This window comes from Cupressus sempervirens, chromosome 8 (assembly GCF_028749045.1).
Source record: "Cupressus sempervirens isolate cs-2001-9-10 chromosome 8, ASM2874904v1, whole genome shotgun sequence".
NCBI lineage: Eukaryota > Viridiplantae > Streptophyta > Pinopsida > Cupressales > Cupressaceae > Cupressus > Cupressus sempervirens.
Genome location: NC_143125.1, coordinates 692,633,778 through 692,655,060, shown reverse-complemented (window position 1 = coordinate 692,655,060; position 21,283 = coordinate 692,633,778). Strand labels below are relative to the sequence as shown.

Below are 21,283 nucleotides of genomic sequence, written 5' to 3'. Positions count from 1 at the left end.
ATTCAAACCCATGCATGTGTAATAACCTAGGGTTCCATACTTGAATTTCCGTGGAGTGCAAGAAATATGGAAGAAACATTTTTTTTCCTTTTAACATATCCAAAATACATCAACATTTTGACTCTTAGTGTCCTTTAGTGATAGCACAAGTCATAGGATCCCTACCATTGACTTGTAATTACCAATAATTTCCTTAAGTATTGTCAAGTTCTCTTATAACAAAATCTTGATATGAGTGATGACCGTGGCTTACTGTGGTAGATCCCAAGTCGTGGGTATCACAATAGTTGTTTGCTGCTTAATGAGCATTGCAAATGCCTTGTGCCAAGTCCTTGCAACTACATTTTTAAAACTTATCCAACATAAAGCAAAGCTTTACAACATGGTTCTTGAGCATGTTATATAGTCCAATCATCTAGGTAGACATCCATCAATTTTTATATAGTCCTAGAAAGACACAACCACAATCCTATAAAATATGATAGGGGTGACAGGCCAAAAGGCATCCACAATTAGTTTTGAGTTGGTTGTCTCCACTTTAGGCATAGTACAACAAAGAAATGATATAGAGTGCTAAGAAATGTATTACTTTATGGTTTGTGATAAAAATAATAATAGAGTTTTCTTAATGCCCTCTACTCATTAACTTCAATCTACTAAATATTAAAACATAGAAAATAAACACAATTAAATTCTTGATGGGCTCATCTTTCCCCTAACTCTAGTAGTAACTCAAAAAAAAAAAAAATGTTGGGAGAGGGTATATTCATTAGAGATTGATAATTTAGGCTCATTGACCCCTGTAAGTGGAATATTATTTGAGCTCGTAATGAAGGTTGCATGAAACATGAAAGATAAAATTGGTTGACTCGTTGTAAGCATTTCATAATTGGATTTTTTATCATTAGGTGATCATTCTTGGACACTTTCTTGTGACTACTTACTAGATTTTTTTTAAAGAAATCAAACTACCTAATAAGTTGTACCCTTAGTGATCTTGTCTTGAAATGGGGATGAGGCATGGCTACCAAGTTTTGACCTTATCTCTACTATAGGTATTTTGACTTATAGAAATTACCACTAAAGTTGTTGGGGGAAAATAGATTCTAATTTTTCATGTCTACAATTTATTTATGATTCCACTGCTACTCCTTGGTATGCTACAGTAAAGGGCATTGACAAAAAATTCATTAGACCCCATTTCAATCTATTCATGGTGGTTGATGATTTAGATTTTGTCTTAAGGCATGTGAGTGTTATATATCATGTGTGTTATACATATTATAGCTAGTCATGTGAAATACCAAACTTAACTGCTAACCAATAATTGTCTTTTATATCCTAAGGCTAACCTAGATTGTTAAGACATTAAGTGATGTTGTGAAAGGAATTTTGTGAATTGGAATCCATTTACAAGGGGATATCTTACATTGCAGATCTAAAAGTCCTTGGTGCAATTCCTTATGTTTTTGGGTCATTATTGCATGTGTGGTGATCTTTGAGCAATATCCTATGCAATTTGGAACTAACCAAAAGAAGTAAATCTTGTCATGTTGAGCCTATTACAATCTAATCAGACCTATTTGAACATGATCTATCATATTACAATCTTTGGTTGATTGGAGTGCATTGTAAATAGCTCACATTTCCAGAACCTGTAAATGGTAGCACCTAGTTTGTATTTATACCAGTCCTACTCAAAGGTGTTCTTCATTATGCTCTCAGTTTCAATGTCTTAATATAAAATAAACTTAAGTGTAGATATTCATCTATTTCTATATGCAAAAATTAAAAAATATCATTTGCAAAATAACTTAAAATTATAGTTGCAAAGAAATAAATATTGCAAAATCATATCATATTTGTATTAGCAAGAATTACTATTTTACAAGCTCAATTGTTTTGATTCTTACTAAGTTACATTGGTAAAAAATTTCAAAAAAATATTGGGGTGTTCTTACAAAGGTTGGCCTAGAACAATTAATTTTGTAAAGAACATGTTCTTGTCCTAGGAAATAGAAAGTCACAATTTTGCTAGAAAATGTAAGTTTTGTTTTTTCCCAAGAATTTCTCTAGATGATTTTTGCTTGGCCCTAGGCCAAAGAGTGAGAAATCTATCCCTTATGAACTCATGTTGTTGTAAACATGCTTGTGAGCTGGTATTTTGTTGTTGTGTATGATTTAACCCAGGTTAAGGTTATGATTTTGAAAGAGGGAAATATAATTTAAAAAATCAAAACTAGAGATTATCCTGAAAATATAGGATGATTGCATGACACCATATTTGGGGATACACTTATCCAAGTTTTGTTAGTTAGTTTGGGTCATCATATTTTGCGCTGAATGCATATATAGTTTTATGCTAGTGAAATTTGTATTTGAATTTGTAGAAAGATTCATGTGAGGGAAGGCAAGGTGGTGTTGTATGGTTATACAACCTTGATCATGCATCACCTTGTTATTGATGTGAATTGTTTTGAAGTATAGGATAAATACAAAAATAGGCATTTTATTTGAGTTGTATATTTGAAAAGTTTGTAGGGATACTAATATTTTGTTATTTTTTATGCAATTATTTTTTTTATGATCATGGAAGGAGTGAAGTTCTCTACCAAGGTAAATATTGGAAGTGTAAATATCATTTGTAGAAAAATCACTTCATTTAACAAGGTACCACCACTTTTTAATTTTCACTCTAGCAGACTAAATTGAATACTTTCAAATGATGATGACATTTTATAATTCTTAAATTGTTAGTTATCTTCAATAGTATTTGTTGTCTTCAACCCTTAAATGAAATTTGGAATGCATTATCCTTCACCATGCACTTGTTTTTTAACAAAACCTTGAAAGGATTAGGAACAACTATCCAATAAGGCTTATTGATGCAATCGGATCTGCAAGACTTGACTATCCTTCGAGTTTAATTTCTACTTGGAATTCAACTAGTAAGGACACCATGGTATATATCAAAGATGCATTCAAGTAATAGTTTTTAGGAAATTTCAAGATGCATGGGTATGTCATGTTGAATAGTGTTAAAGTTCTAGTAGTAGTAATAGAAATTACTCATAAATGTATGTCTAATCTCATTAGATGAGAGTTTGACTTATATGTTTTAATAGTGGTAGCTTGACTCAATTGTTCTCCCATGGTATTGAAGTCATATGGAGCATCCATTCTCTTCAACATGAAATAGAGTGGTATTAAGTCACTAACTAGATGTGTACTTAGATGGCTTAGTGTGAATTGCTTGGCTTGTACTCCAATAGTTATAATTGACAACCACATGTTAGATATTGATTTACCAACTATTTTTCATTAAACTAATAGTATCTTATGTCTTAGACTTATTTTTTCAATGTATTTTGCTTCCAAATAGTACTCCAAATAGTGTCAAAGCACTTTCTCCACTAAGAAAGGGAAGATTACAAATGCCATCTCTGATTGAGTGTATCCACCATCGATGGATGGGGAGAAAGCCATCTATATCTCAAACTTGGCTTAAAGCTGGTGAAAGTAGTGGTAGGATACCACTTCAAGTCAGTCCACAAAGGTCAAATAGAGTAGATACCCACTTTATGAATTAAGTGGCCTGGGCTGGTAGAAAGTAACAAATCAAAAGTCTGCCAATCTGAATGGGCAAGATATCTTCCCAAGATCTAAGACTCATTGAGACCCTAGAGAAAAGATCTTTAGGAGTCTTGATGCCTCATTCCAAATAATGTAGAGCACTATCACCTTGAGTCTTGGGTAGGGGAATACCCTGGATGGCAAATAAAGGAGACGACCAATTGTTCAGTTGGTTCAAAGAGAGCCCATCATAGTACTCATCACCCGACCAGCAAAGCCAAGGCTTAATAGTATCCCAAGCTTTCCATGTGCTCTTGATCACAAAAGAGCCCTATATGTCCATGGGTTCTCGCATGATGAGAAGGGTTTGAAAGCCAATCCCCTTCCATGTAGGTCTGTTAATAGGAAACCTAGAGGAAATGCAATGCTGAACCAGAATCTTCCAAGCTTCATCTCCAGTGATGGCATGAATAATCCATTCTGCACAGAGAGCAAGGCCTTGCTTTTGTGTGGAGAGAAGGCCAAGGCCTCCAAACTCTTTGGGGAGACAATCTCCAGATTGGTTGCCCAAAGGATGGATTACTGAGGTTAAAACTCGAGTCACTGGTAGCAGTGCTGGCGCAATTGATAAGGCAAGTGTTTAGCAACCCTTATTACATAATACCCATTTTTGTAATTTATCAATTTCGATGTCTTTCATTACCGATACGGTTTCAAGCATGACGGTTGACTAGCTCTGTTTTAGTTTCAGATTTTACTTAGGGTTTGTTCTTTCCTTTTTTTTTCAATGTTAATCAAGTATTGTAAACTTGTTAACCTGAAGATACCATTTACTGCAGTTATTGACATTTCTGTTTTGGGGGTTTATGCAGTATTACTATGATCCTGTGACTAACAAAAGATTTCCTTCTAAAGTCAGAGTGTTTGAATTCTTGCAAAGTGCAAATTCCTCAGGGTTTCAGAGTAAGCGGAAAGCAGACGATCTTAGTAGTAAAATATCAGTTGAAGAGAGAACCAATGTACGTTCAAAATGGTCAATCTCTACTGATCTTTTTGTTTCCCTTTTATTTCAGTTTGCATCGCTGCTGGTTCATCTAGTTTCATTTGCATTTCTTCCTTTGCCTTATCAGATTAAACCAGGAGGCAGAGGAACTCAAAGTACCTTCAAAAACATCGGTGTATGCCAGGATACAAGTGAAATAGATGCCAACAAAAAACCAAATAGGGTCATATGGGCTCTAGATGGCACAGAAAATTCATGGCTGCCTCTTGTTCATACTGAAGAGATGAATGGGTCAAACAGGCAAAAAGAAAAGTCCATTCCCAATGGCAATAGCGCGTACTTATGTAATAGTACTCTCACTTGAACAGCCTTTCGACTGTCATTTTCTCCTTTTGCATAGATTTTTAAAATTCGTTGATTTGAATGCTGCCAAGATTTTTAAAATTTTCACTTTTCAATGGGGATGTGTTGTATAGGAATGTTTCTCAGAATTGGGGGTTCGGAGAAACATCCCCTATAGCAATAGGGATGCTTTTCAGAATTGAGGGTTCGGATAAACATCCCCATAGCATTATGTGCGCCATCTCTGTTCGAGATGCTGTCATTATATATTGATTGATTTCAATTTTTAACTTTCTAAGTTAGGTAATAATGTTATATTGCAGATTTTTTTTTGAAGATTTCAATTCACTTCTAATTTGTATATCAGTGTGAGATGCTGTCATTGATTGATTTCAACTTTTAACTTTCTGAAAGCTTGATTTCAACTTTTTAACTTTCTGAAAGCTTCGCAGGGGGATGTTGTATTGCACATTTTGTTTTGAAGATTTCAATTTGCTTCAATTTAAATATCAGTACTGCCTCCTCCCACCTCACCACTAGACTTCCACAATTCCCAAATTTGAACCTTGATTTCCAGTTTCATATCCCAACACCCCCACTATGAAACTATGAATTTATGAGTCAGAGATTTTTGCTGCAAGTTACTCCTACTAAATAAATCAATTATTTAGTACCCCACTATAAAACTATGAATTTATAGGTCGGAGATTTTTTGTGTAGGTTACTCCTACTAAATAAATAAATTATTTGGTTTCAGATTTGTGTTAGAAAAATAGCTTATGGTAAGATCTTTGATTCATACAAATGTTAATGTGTAGAAATTCTTAACTTCAGTTGAACAATCATAATTTTAAAATAGTTTTGTGAGATTTTTACTGCTCTACAGGGATATATCTGTTCGAAGCATTTGCATAAAAAGCTTTTCGAACTGTTATTACCCAAACAAATGCCACATATTAATGTGATCCACAGCACGAATCTTCAAAGAGGTGCTGCCACCAAACCAACAATCTCAACACTCTCCCATCAACACCAAGCAAGCTTTCAGAGCTTTTGGTACCAACTAAAGGGAGATTTGAACTTGTGATCCAAGGCTCTGATACAATTTGTTGGAAGCATTTGTCATTGCACGAAAAGTTCAAACAATTAATGCTTAATACAAATGTCACATTTTAACCCAATCCATGGTACAAATCTCCAAAGAAGTGTTGAGATTTGAACTTCTGACCCAAGGCTCTGATACGACTTGTTGGAAGCATTTGTCATTGCACCAAAAGTTCAAACTATTAATGCTCAATACAAATGTCACAGTTTAACTCAATCCATGATACAAATCTCCAAAGAAGTGTTGAGCACTAAATACCAAGACAACAATCTCAACAATGTCTGCCCACACAAAATATTACAATTTTATATTGGAACATTTCTAAGCCTTGGAGATCTGGAGAAGCATCCCCCTACAACTCCATGCCTGCCACCGCCGATTGAGATATTCTGAAGTTGTTTTCTATATATACATTTCATTACATATTGATTGCAACCTTTTAACTTTGTGAAAACTGATTGCAACCTTGTGCTGCTGGATTTTCTCAGCGTCAAGTAAATTTGTGCGATATTGCTTCTTTCATTAAGAACTTTATGAAAAATACTTTGACTTTCATGAAACACCAGAGAATATGTCGTATTGCAGATTTAGTCTTGAAGATTTCATTTCACCTCTATTTGTATATCAGAAAACTTTGTAGAATTACGGAAATTTGTTTTAAATTTTAATGATAGCCCGAAGATTTTGTTAGCTGAAGAAGTCGTATCTCTGTTTTGTTCACATTCAAATTTGTGAAGTCATATCTCTGTTTTGTTCACATTCGAATTTGTGCTAATCGCTAATCAGACAGTCTGAACCTCCAGGTTGTGAGGAGCAATCGGAAAAGGGTATGCTTGAGAATTCCAATCCTTCAAAAGGGTTGGTACAGGATACTCAACCAGAAATTGAGCAGAACAAGCCAAATCAGGGATCGTCAATTGTCTCACCTTTTGAAAATTTCTGGTCAGACCCTTGCCTGAAATTTGATTTAGAAACTTGGAGAGAAGCATTTCCATTTTTGTACGAAGATTCAGATCTTTGGGAAACCTTCAAAAAGTACATGTTACCCAAAACAAACGCGGATGAAAAGCTATAGATTAATTCAAGTCCATCCAAGCCAGCAAGATTTTCCTGTGATGAGCCTACTGAGCTTCTTTTCCTGACTGAACAAAGGTTGTGGCCGCCAGGGGTCAAGTTTAATGAAATTAGAGACAGTACAATAATGTATGATGATTCAGATGGGTTGCCTCTGAAATAGGAATGAAAGTGAATAACCTTATGAGGCATCAAGTCTTGTCCGAACTATTAGAATATTAAGGTTTCAATGTGCTTATTCAAAATTATATGATGGAGAGACTTGTAAATGTCACATTGTAATAAATTGAAATTCATACTTTTTAAATATATGCATTGTTCCACAAGTATTTGACTGTAAGCTTTCTTACATTTCAGTGATTATGTTTAGAAAGATGTTAAAGAAGCCTTGACTTGTTTGATAAAATCTATTTCATAATTCAGCAATGTCCAAGATATGAAATTTGATGGTGAAGCACTATTCGGTTTCATGTAGTTCTACTTTGGCTGGTCGATATGGGATCTTTCGATTTACAGTTCCTTTTCCTAGTTCTACATGTAAGCCAAGCAGCGTGCAGAAAACAGCTCCCATATAATCCTTTAATGTAGTCCTCATCCGGATGAAGAGATCATTATTGCAAGACTAATGATATTTTCAAGTCTCAAATCCGTAAATCAATTGTATTTTAATACTTACAGTATTATAAATTTGAAAGAGTAGTTTATGGTGAATGTCTGCTCACAATTTGTGAAACTAATAGAAAATAACATTTAGGCTTTTTATTTATACAAAGTCCTCTCCATTTTTTAATGGAATAGTGATTAGTCCAAGTTGGAATTATATATGTTATATTAATATTTTTTATCTAACTCTATATTCAATGATGTATAAATATTGGAATATTTGAGGTTATTTATAATATGTTGTTGGTTAGTCTTATTTTTAGAATATTAGAAGTAGGGAAAAAGCATTAAGTTACTATTTATTTTTGTGACAGTTTATTTGTAGTCAAATTTTGAAATTTGTAGTAAATTGAAATATTTTCAAACTTAAGACTAAATTTGTAGACTCTTGAGTGCAAAACTAATTGCAGTTAACAAAAAGGTATTGTATAATCTTGAACCCACTATCAGAATTTTTTGAAGGGAAATGAGAGCATCCCAGAAATTCATCTAAGATCAGTATGCACATCCTGTATACAATAGTTTTTGGTACTGTAACGCCCCGCCAAGGGATCCAAAAGAATTAACCTAAAGTTTCACTAAGTTTGCTAAACATTTTTTTTTTTTTTTAATAAGAAAGTATGACATACACATCAAACACATAGTAGCGGAACCAATAACATGAAATCATCGACAAGCATACATTGCAAGTTACATTTCTTAAAGATCCCAAGACGTTGAGTCACGTTTAAATTTAATTAATTCTAAGTCTAACAACTATCACATACATATGAAAGAATAATCAGAAAGTCCCATGTCCATAATATACATTTATTCCGAATGCTCCTTGGCAAATTAATTCGGAATGCTCAATCATCCACTGTACATGTCACAGGATATGAAAGGTTTAAAAGAATATACATATGTAAAGATCAAGATACAACATCCTCAAATCCATGATACAAAGTTCAGTAAAAATATATGAAACTATTCGCCATACATGATACATCCATACATCCATAATGATAAAACATCTATCATAAAATCTAACCATCCATCATAATAATCCAAGAACATAGTGAAGGTAAATGCCAATCACGAAATCTCCAGCCACGGTGACCACGGAACGGATCTCAATGGTAAGAGTAAAAGCACTACCACCCGACCGCGTGGAACCTAAATGGTCCACTTCCACCGCGCTGAGGAGATAGTCTCAAGTACCAAATAGGATAATGAAACCTATAATCATAAATACTCTCTAAGTCCAGGAAATCCTATAAGTATGTTAACTCAAGGGTTCCTAAAAAGATTGACATCTAACTCCCAGAGGTACCACAAGACACGTAGGAAACCTAATATGCAAGCGGAAAAGTGTCATCGCAAAAGTCACGTAGAAGTTACCCGAGCAATCCCTTAGGAATCCCGTGTCCCTACTGATCCTGCGCCCACTCTTATCCTCTCGTACTGACGAGGCATACTATGGAATGCAAGGTCGTAACCAAGCGTCCTCTCTACCCCATCCTAGTCTGTACTAGCACTCATGGCATGGGAGAGAACATACAATTATCTTGTTAGGTTCATTTTCTCTCATTTAGTGTAAATGTTTTCACTTATTAAAAACGACTTACAATGGGTTTCTCAAGACAGCCTCTTAGGGATCCAACCCCCATTGCAAGCCACTTCCCGACTCTACACATAGATAACCTACCCTAGCTCATGAATTCGTAAATCAAAGAATCATAATAAAACAACCTCAGTCCTATACGAGCAACTGAAAAACATCATAAAAAGATAATCCACAAAATTACATCAGTTCTTCATGAGCAACAGATAACATCAAATAGTAATCATGTAATCATGATAGTTCTCTATCAGCAACTGAAGGCATCAATGATAAGTCACAAAATCCAATGGTTCTCCAAGGAGCAACCAGAAAGTAATACAAGTATAACTGATCGAGACTCAGGAATGGTTATCAAATATAACTGATCGAGACTCAAAAATGGTTAAGTTAGGTATTCTCAAATACATACACCTCAGCTTCACACAAGGAAACTGGAAAGCAATAACAAACAGTAAACACAATCATGTCATAGAGCACTTCATCACATTACCATGGTCAGGTTAAGAAAGATCGAGACCAAATCATCATGACATCACATTCACAACCCCGAGCCTCTGGTAACAACCTAAACTGGTCAATGCTAAATCAACCCCAAAACATTCAAAGTACAAAGACAACATCAAAGTCTCAGAGATTGGATCTGAAAGTATATTATTTGAGTTAAGGTAAGGTTTATGTTTCAGTTTAATGTCAAAATCAAGTAACTAGGTTTTCACAACTACCCTTTACGATTAACCCTTTTCTATAATAACTTTCATCAAATCAATACTCCAAATTTATAATTTAGTCAAATAAAATTCATTATTAATTAATTTAATTAAACTAATTTTAATTAAATTAATCAATAATCATTTGATCTAATCACTTATTTTAATCTAACCATTAATTGTTAATTTATTAATATTTAAGCAAAATTATTAATAAATTAAAATTTACAAACTATGTCTTGCATTTAATATTTATTTATTAAATATTAATAAAGTTAAAAATAATATTAAATTAAATATATTATAATTTTATTAATAAAAAATTTTAAATAATATAATTTGTTTTTAATAAATTAAAAATTATATAAAAAAAAAAAAACAAAAAACAAAAATCGAAGTTTCATATTTTTTTTTATTTTTCATGCAATAACATTTATAGCCCGTCGGCTTGGCCGCAGGGCCTGCGGCGGCAGGTACTCTGTACCTACCGTCGCAGTACCTGCTACGCAGGGTACTGTCGGCCTCCGACAGTGGGGGGCGGGTACGGGGTGATTCCCTCCCCCCCCACTATATATATATATTTTTATATTATATTTTTATTTTTAATTTTATATATATAATATCTTATATTTTTAAAACAAAAGAATACCATTTCGTTATTAATAAGACTTTTATTAATAAACAAATTAATTAAGAATATATATATAGTCAACCAATCGATCTTCTAATTTAGAATTTCGGTATTAGATTCAACCCTTCCCATTTAAATCTTATGTATACAGAAGTTTATTGGCAAGCATCTGATAAATTCCAATATCGTAATGTTTTAACATTCATCACAGAATTCCAGATTTACAAACCTCAGACACGAAGAAGACAAGAAAGGATAATTGCGTAATAAATCGATAATCGAAAACACAAGACCCTACCTGATCTTGATGCTATTATGCAACCTCCAGAAACTGTAAAAGAATTCGCTCATCTCAATAACCTTCCTCTGGAAAACTTTCTTCGTATCAGCTTTCTGAAATTCGCTTTCAAAAATTGTCTCCCAAAAATTCTCGTCCAAATTCCTCTATCTCAAAAATGAACCCCCAAAGTTGTGATAAGCAATTTCCCCTCAAATCGGGGCACTAATTGTGCGTTTACCCGAGAAGACTCTTTGCACAACTCAGTTAACTCCAAATTAACTTTTATTATCTTTTCTTATTCTTTTGCATTCAACTTTCATGCACATTAAGTTGAATTAATAAATAACTTTATTTAAAATTTCACTTGACTTCTATTCTTAATTTATTTATTACTTTAATCTTATGTGCACTTTTAAGAAATTAAAATAACATAATTAATTTTCATAATTTAATCTTTTAATTTAATTCTTATATTTAACTCATGTTTAGATCATGCGATCTAGAATTCTTAATAAATTAATATCTTTCAACTTTTAATTTATTTTAGAACTTAATTGGTAACATATTTAATTAATTTAAATAACAATAATATTTAGCATTTATTTAAAAATGAACTCCAAATATATTATTATTAAATTAAATAAATATTATCATGTTCTAAATACATCTTTGAACTTTAATCTCCAACTTTAATTCTTTTAATTAATTAATTAATTAATTAAATATAAAGATATCATAATAATTCTCTATTTAATTAAATCATTAATTAATCTTTTTAATTAGACTTAATTAATAAAAAATACACCAAGGACTCATAAAGCAACATACGAAAACCCATCATAGAAAAATACATACCAAATCAACAAAAACGGTTATAATCACGAAATTACATCATTTGATGCATTCGGAGGGTACTTAACTCAGATACTTGTCCTAATTATCAATTAGGACAATTGGCTAAAGGGTTTAGGATTTGGACTTAAGAGTTTATCTCCCCTCTCTTACCATTGAGACAGTGCGATAGGGTACGCTCATCCTGACAATTCAGGGAAGTCGATACCCGGTACTTGCAACCTGCATAAGATCCACGCATGTACAAACACAATATTCTAAGCTAAACAGACAATGGCAGGAAGTGGTGCATCGTGTAGATCCCGACTAGCAGGTGACTACGACTCCCTTCCTTAACCATATCAGAAACACCATACATAAATAAAAAAACACGCCCACCATACACATGCAGTATGGGGTAAGTATCCATAAGAAGCACATGAAATAATAAACCATCTAACTAATCATCATCGATAACTGAAACCATTGAATAATCATCATACATGCATGAAATATAGAGTACCAAGTAATCTCATCATATAATAAACTGAGTGTAAACATCATCTGATAATCTCTAAAATAATAATACTAATCATCAAACATAAATTGGCCTAAAAGAGTTTGGCAATCATATCATAAATGTAGCTCGAAAATGTAGACTAGGGACAGGCACTACAGGTACAACTTCTAATCAGCAAATACAAGTGCATACTACTATGCCATAAAAGCGAAAACAGACATAGTTGATTTTCCACAATTAAAACCTTAAAGGAAAGTGATTGCAATTTACCGATCTAAACAAAATTCAGCAGCATTACGACATACAGATTATTACTCTACAATCATAGAACTAGAAGAATTAGACAGAATAAAGAACACAAATATATGTGGGAAAAACCTTTCCAAGTAAAAAACCCCACCCTCCAAACCATCAAGCTAACGTATTATTTAGTGACAAGTTACAATACATTTTCAGCCTTCACATGGAGATTTACATCTTGATCCATTCTAGAGAAAATCCGGCAGCATTACCCTGTGCAAATATCTTCTCATCTCTCACTCTCACACTCTATTGCATTACAACATGCAATACTCCTTTTATGAACATCTTAAGGCCCAACAAAATGCCCATAAAAGAGTTGGGCATTTTTCATGGCTCAACCACCAAGAACCATGCACAATGCCACATGTACATGCAATACCAAGAAAGGGGCGTCCATCCCTTGAATAGGCAATGCCAGCTTATCATAGAATCCGCCAAAAATAGTGGTCACAAGAGAAGTGTAAGGGAATCCATCATACAAATCTATTTTTGGCATATTCTCTTACACACACCAACCACTCATTCTTGGGCACCCAAATAGGCCTTATGTCATAAGATGCTCTTACACCTATCATAGCTCATTCCTTAAATAGCTCTTACGCGTCATAGAAATCTGTCATAACCATTTCAGCCATGATCTCTTTCACACACTTCAAGATGCCGACACATGTAAGTGATCAACATGCCAACTAGACATGTACACTCACATTTACATATTATTTGCAAAAATACATTTTACAAAACAAATAATAATAAGAATAGAAATTATACAAGGTTGAGACACCTTATTCCTAACATTCTCCCACTTGTCAAACACCTTGTAAGAGCAATAGGAACATAACAGGAACTAACTGCTATAGGCCAAAAGGCCCATAGACTCCGAACACCATCTGAACTTCTTAGTGCCCACTAGTTTCGTTAATGCATCTGCAACATTCTTCACAGTATCTACCTTCTCCAAATTTACCTTTCCATCTTCCACCATATCTCTCACAAAGTTAAACTGCACATCAATGTGCTTTGTTCTAGCATGGAAAGTTGGATTCTTCGCAAGGCAAATATCACTCTAACTATTAAACCAAACAGTAATATGTTCTGCATCAACACCAACATTAGACACAATCTCTTAAGCCAAATGGCTTCCTTACAAGCATGAGAACCGATGAAACTATATCATCATAGCCATCCATGAAACAACATAAATCATAACATATGCTCTCGTGCTCCAACTAGACACCTGTCCAAATAACACAAGCATAAGATCCATGAGATAAAAAAGGCTACACACATTGCCACCACTCCACTTTCCTCATGAGCTACACAGAAGCATCAAAAATATCAACTTCTTAGCCCAACAAAACTGTGAAGTCATCCCTCCAGAAAACAAGATAAAAGATCAGCCAGAACAACAACCAAACTGATTTGTCCAATCCAACTGATAAACACACGAGATTGAAAATAGCATCCACGGTAAATGCTAACTCATCCAATCACCCATACCTCAAAGGTATCGAACACTAGAAAACTCATGCCAGCAACATAACCAACCCATAAACTGCAACTTCAAGCTCTATGTTCAAATCAGTTGATCAAGACCAAACACATACAAGAACTCCCACTGCTTAGAAATTAATTAAGAAGTCAATATAAATTTGTAGTATTGCTCCAACTTCTCACAAAATACATGACAAAATTGAACCATTTTACTATAACTCATCTTGAGTGAATTGATTTGTAAAAAATATGTTCAAGAGTGTGTTATAGGTTATCAATAGAAAGTTCAAATATTACTCAACTAGAGTAAGTTGTAGTTATGGCCATTTAAGTGCAAGATTAATAGATATTGTAACTTCAATAAAATAGTATCTTCATATTGCTCTCTTACAATCTATGATGGATCATCAAATAATTGAGAGGGGGGTAAATCAATTATTCTCACACTCCTTAAATTTTTTTTTGATATTTTAGTCAATACATAATAATCAACTCCCACCACTTAAAATCTATCATTTAAAGGATAGAAAATCCTCAATGCAAAGATAAACATGAATGAAGAGAAACACCAACACAATAAATCTAGGATTGACATGGAAAATCAAAATTGGGAAAAACCATGGATACGCTAATTGTCATGAAATGAAAATGCTAGTTAAGATGATTTTGTACAAGCAACTTAACTACCTGAAATGCTTACTACAATATAAAGGGGTTACGTATGTAGGCTTTGTACTTGTATAACATACACATGATTTAAACTGTGTATAGTATTATGACCTGCAATTGGACCTACATAACTCACACTATGAGTAAATGAGTGATCATGACTATTTGTTTATGTAAATGAAAAGTTATTATTTATGCAAAAGGTAACCTACCTTGAAATACATAAACAAGATTTTCATTTGAAAAACTCATTTTCCAATTTTTACCTTTTGAATGGTGGAGAAGGAGAGAATAGGTGTAAGGAGATGTTGATGAGAGAATTGCTACATTTGATGAGGATGGAGGTCCTGTGGACAAGAAAAGATGAGGAAGCAATACTTAGTGAGCTATTCCTTGATCTCTATGCCCATTTCCTTACTTTCTTGACATTTATGTACTTCCTATAGTAGACACTAGATGGAGTATTGAGAGTCAACATGTGTTGGGAACTAGGAACATCAACTTGAACTAACTATATTGACCTCAACCCAAGAAGTCAATTTTGATTTTATTGACCAATTTGAGATGAATGAATCATGAAAGGTGCATTTTTTGTGTACTTGTAGGACCAATTATTATTATGAGAGCACTATATAACCTAGATTATGGTCTACATCTATGAGCACAATGTTGTGCTAGAACCACTCGTGGTCCAATTCATGAGACATGTAACATTGCATTGGATATGCTACATACCACATCTTAGATTATATGAGGAGATGCTACTTAGAATGAGGATACATGTAGCCTTAGACTTCAATTGTGAGAGATGGTAATGACTTTAGAGGATATCTACCAAATCCTATGACTACCAATTTGAGGACTAAGAACGTGACCACATCTAGGAAGAGTATAGAAGATGTTGATGAGGAACAAATATGTTTAATTTGTCATGGAGGAAATAACCTAGCATAGACAGATCTACGCTGCATGGTCAAGTACCCCTAGTTAGGAAGATGTTGTTGAGCATGATTTCAAGCATGGTAAGCTCTAACATAAAGGGTACAATTTATTTTATACACCATTGCCATATACTGCATAGAGGATGGAGGAAGAGAGAGGTATATGCATGGGGCTAGAGAATGCTATCACAATTAAACCCAAAGCTGACCAAATAATAGAGATAAAGCCTACTAGTTTGTACACTCTTACAAGTATATGCATTCAAGAAAAAAATTTACAAGAGGTTACTAGGACATCTAATCGAGAAATATACTTGGCACCAAGAGTGTATACTTATCTGCTAGGATACTTGTGACGACAATGACCACCCAACCATATCATTTGATATGGGTGGGTGCCATCCCTTTTATGCTCAAATACCCATCAACATGTCTAATGTTAAGTTTCTATTAGTCCTTTGTAACTATACTGTATAATCTTTGGATACAGTTGTGTAGATTTTGTTGCCATCAAAATTTTAGATCACACTTTGTGATCCATCATCATGATGTAAAAGAGTAGCAAAGCATGAAGTCCAATAGTAGTAGCATAAGAGAAAGTCCAATCATATTGTGTGTCAATCATATTTCTATCAAGTAAGATTGAATGGAAAAATTGATCCACTATTAAATAGACTCAGTGTCCCCCTTGTATACAATATGTATTTTTATAAGTATATTTATACTATGTCTTATATTATGTTATATCTTAATTAAAAAAAATTAAAATATATATTAATTAAAAATATATAAATTTATTGTTATTTTTAAATTTTAAAACATTTGTATTTTTGTATTTGAAAGATAATAGATAAGACAATATATTTTATATATTAACATATTGTATACTAATTAAGTATCATAAAATATTTATCAAAAGGAATATGTTATATAAAAATAATTCATTCATTCTTCATTTAAATGTGTTGATGAATTTTATATCTTGCATTAGGAAATGATTAGAATCCTTTTACTTTACTACATTTGTAACACTTTCCACTAATTTTCTTTAACAAGTTTTACCACTCTTCTCAAATAATGATTTTGTCCTATCTTAAGGAAGAGAATCTATTTAATTAATTTTATATTAAGGGTTTTAGAAATTCGATGTGAAAGGAGCATTATTTTTTAAATTATATATATTTTCTTTTATCATTAATCTATAAATTAATTTTTAATCAAATTCATCATTTATAATCTTAAAGAAGATGGAAATTAATAATAATATTTTTCATTTTATAATTTTTGTTTCCAAGGAAAATATATTAATTGTTTATATATTACTTTAGTAAAGTTTATTATTATATATATATAAGTATTGTAATGTTAATTATGTGAACTATTAAATTTTATGTAAGTAAAATAATGTAATTCATAAATATGGTTTTTATTGTTTTTAGAATCTAAGATAATAAGAATAATTTTATAACATTTTACTAGTTCATTTGAAATAATTTTTAATTTAATATAATGTTCTTAAATTTTTTTGTTATAATAAGACTAAATAATTTTTAAATTAATTAAGTAAAAAGAAAATAATTTATATTTCTTAACTATTATTTATCTACATGTATATATATTTTAATTTAATAATATCATTAATACAAAAATATTTAATACCTCTTAAAATAATTTAAAATAATTTATATATTGTATAGTAATATAACTTAAACAATGAATTCAACCTCTTCACTTTTTCTTTCATAAATTCTATTTAGGGAACTGCAACAAGAACTTAGTATGATTAGATTTTATGACACTCCTATTGTGATGTGGAGTCTAATTAGACTTGAAGGTTAAAAAAAAAATTCCCCCTTATTTGGTGCAATTTGCCCCATCGATATTACTATGGGGGTTAGGGGGCACTTCCCCCATGATGAGATCAAGGAGCAATGCACCCTTGCAAGGTATTGGGGTAGAGCCTCAAGTGTGTCCCTTGTCATAGTATAGGGTGGGGTCGAGGGGAAATGCCCTTGTGTGGGTTTTGGGGGGGCAACTCCCCTGAAAGGTCAACCAAATTTAATATTGTGAAAAGCATCAACTACTATTTTTTAATTGGATGACTTATTCTAACCCTAATTTTGTAAATGACAAAAAACTTGTATAAAATTGCTTAGGGTTAGGGATTTCATAATGTATGATGAGTTTGTACCTTTTTGCTGCGATATTGAGTTGTAAGGGATTACAAATTGTAATCAATGGATAATAAGAACATTGGACTCATTATTTGGTGGATGTATCCCAAGGATTAGGTGAACTGAGTTAAATCTTTATGTTTTGTGTTCTCTTCTATGTGCTCTATTATTTTCTAATATTGGTTATATTTGCATGTAATTATTATTTATGTCTCATTAATCCTAACAAGTGGTATTAGAATGAGACTGTTTCAGCTATGCTCTAGAAAAGTTCATGGTTGTGTGGGAGTAATGTTAGATGAGGGTAAGTTGAAGGTTGAGAAGTTTAATGGAAAAAATTTTAGTCATGGAAAATGAAAATGGAGGACTATCTTTAACAAAAGGATTTATGGTGGTCATTGCAAGGAAAATCCAAGAAATTGACCGCTATGACATATGAGGCCTAGGATATTTTGGATTGAAAGACCCTAGGAAGTATTCAGTTGTCTAACACAATCGATGACATTTAATATTACAAAAGTGAAGACAATTGAAGAGCTGATGCAAACCCTAGCAAAGTTGTATGAAAAGCCCTTTGTTTCAAATATGGTATTTCTCATGAAGGGTCCATTTAATATGAAGATGATAGAATGTCGATCTGTTTTAAATTATTTAAATAAGTTTAATACAGTTACAAGACAATTATCTTTCATAAATATTAATTTTGATTAAGAAATTAGGGTTCTCTTTCTTTTGTGTTCCTTTCCCAAAAGATAGAATGACTTGGTAATGGTTATGAGTAATTCTATTTCTAGATCTAATACCCTAAAATTTGATGATGTGATTGGTGTTATTCTAAGTGAGGAAAATTCTAGGAAAATCTTAGGTGAATATTCATTAGGAAGTGTTTTCTATTGGAAATAATTCCTTAACTGTATGTTGTCATTGATGTTACACAAATGCTAGTATCAACCGTGCAACATAGATTTTTTAGTATTAACCTTATATATCTCTGTATTAACCGAGCAAGCAGTCAAATAAAAAAGAATTTTCCAGTATTAACCAAGGAGTTGGTTAATAAAGAGATTCATGCTTGCAGTATTGACCGAGTGGTCAAGCATCAAAGGACTTGTAATGTTGACCAAACATTCAATTCTAGTATTGACTGAGTGACAACATAATGTATTTGTCTAATAATTAATTAATTGAGGCAAACTATTTGGATGTTTATTGATTATTTGGATGGGTACTCAAGTCGACTTGTCCTAGTTTATGATATATAAGAAAGGTCAAGTTGTGAGGATAAAATGTACAAGTAGAATATGAAATAAGAGATCAACATGTGAGTGTAGGAAGAATGGAAAAGTATGAAAGATAAGATGCAAAGAATATATGACTAGGAAGGATCTAGAGGTCAAGCTAAAATAGAAATATGGATATGTAAAGTTACTTGCTTCTTCAATTAGGTCAAATTACTATAACTTTCTAACCATTGTAGTCGAAAAGAAATCTCTTTACAAAGTTGACTTAATAGTCATTTTTTGTAAATCCTCTAACAAGGCAATATTTCAAGATTGAAGTGTTTGAAGACCACTAACCAGGTCACTCCTAAAATGGTGATCTAAATGCTCTAACAGGGTCATACTTAGCAATGTGCTTTGTAACCTTTAAAAGGGTTGGCTTGTAATAGGGAACTCTTTAGAAGAGTGAAAAATATTGTAACTAGTTGCATGGTGGTTTTCCCAAATTGGCCTTCTACGCTATATCTTGGTGTCATCTATGTTCGTGCTATTTTCTTATGCTTTATGTTTCTCCAACTAAGTTACTAAAGTTTAAAATAGATTAATAATCATAAGATTACTTTGTTAACCGAGTATTAGTAATATTCTAGTGTTAATTGAGTTGGGCAGTATTGCTAAATCAATGAAAGTTTATATTCACATCTAAGGGACAAGGAAGTATTTTATGGTAATTGATTTACCCTTCCCCTCTCAGTTACACTCTTACATTTCCAATAATTTCCATCAGAACATTTGATACTTGCAAGAAAGGTTTCAAGGACCTAAGCTAAAGATCAAAATGTCCTACAAAAGGGAGATCCTTAAGCTTAATAGAGATAACTTTTCAACATGGCAAGAGTTGATGAAACTACATCTATCAAGCATTAGTGATGTTGGTATGTTCTACTTGGAGAATAAATATGTGCTACCACCTAAACCTATGACTGTGGAGGAAATGAAAGAGGCAAAGGATCACAATATAATGATGATTGATACAACTTCCTCTCTGAACTATTCTAAGTTTGATGAGGTCAAAGATTCTCCTACTATATTTGATATGTGGGAAAAGTTGCAAAAAGTCTATCGAGGTGATAACAATGTTCAAAGAGCCAAGGAAGAAATTTTAAGAGCTAAGTCTAATCAATTGAAAATGAAAGAAGGTGAGAACATTTCCCAATACAATGAAAGAATAAAAGAAGGTGTAAGTGCATTCAAAATTGGAGGAGGAAAATTTGATGATGAAATAGTAATTATTAAGGTACTCAGAACTCTTCTTCCTATTTATGCAATTAGAGATTCAACTATTGAAGAGATGAGATGCAATCCTACAATGATTTAACCTTAGATGCTCTATGGGAAGATTAACTACTTTTGAGTTGGATAACTTTCATAACTATGCTCCTACTTCTAGGAATCTTGAATCTCAATTCAAAGCTAGACTAACTCTTGGCAGAAAAGGAGGAAACTCAAAAGGAAAATAGGTTGATAGCAATGAAGAATATGATTTTGGTGAAGACCTTGAAGTCATTGAAGCCCTTCTATAAAAAAAGAGTATCAAAAGGACAAGGAAAATTTAGAGGTAAAATTCTATTGATTTGTTTCTCAAGTGAAGAAGTTGGTCACATTGTTGCAAGGTGTCCAAACAAAGAAGATCAAGATGAGAAAAGATTTAACAAGTTCAAAGGCAAGAAAGAAATCAAGAGCTACAACGAATACCAAGAAAAAGGTAAGAAATCTTGTTACATAGCTAAATATTTTGATAGTAATGATGATCAAGTAGCCTATATTGTTGTTAAAGATGAATCTAATAATGAGGAAAATGAAATTTTGGCAAATAAATCTTTCATGTTAGCAAGAATGATACATGGATCATAGATAGTGGTTGTTCTCATCACATGGCTGGTGATAAAACCAAATTTGAATATTTAGATGGTGGAAGTGTTAGATCTCACTAGTGTACATGGCAAAAAATCTTGATTTGCATACCAAAAATCTCAATTGTTGAGTAGAAAAATCCTTAAATTGCTACCTAAGGAAACATGCCCAAGCTGAAAGAAATTTATTTTTGTGTCAGATTCCAACTCTATCAAAATTAGACAAATTATATATGA

The 21,283-nt window shown here is 32.7% G+C and overlaps 1 protein-coding gene across 1 annotated transcript in view; it reads left to right on the top strand.

The window, feature by feature from the left end:
- LOC149544345 (uncharacterized) overlaps positions 1-7,406 on the top strand; it is a 169,267-nt gene extending 161,861 nt beyond the window's left edge. Inside the window, exons 3-6 of the mRNA XM_089795960.1 lie at positions 4,062-4,205; positions 4,446-4,592; positions 4,704-4,920; positions 6,827-7,406. Of these exons, the coding sequence (XP_089652086.1) occupies positions 4,062-4,205; positions 4,446-4,592; positions 4,704-4,920; positions 6,827-7,098 (780 nt within the window). The 3' untranslated portion in view covers positions 7,099-7,406. The remainder of the gene's footprint in view (positions 1-4,061; positions 4,206-4,445; positions 4,593-4,703; positions 4,921-6,826) is intronic.
- Positions 7,407-21,283: the final 13,877 nt, after the last annotated feature.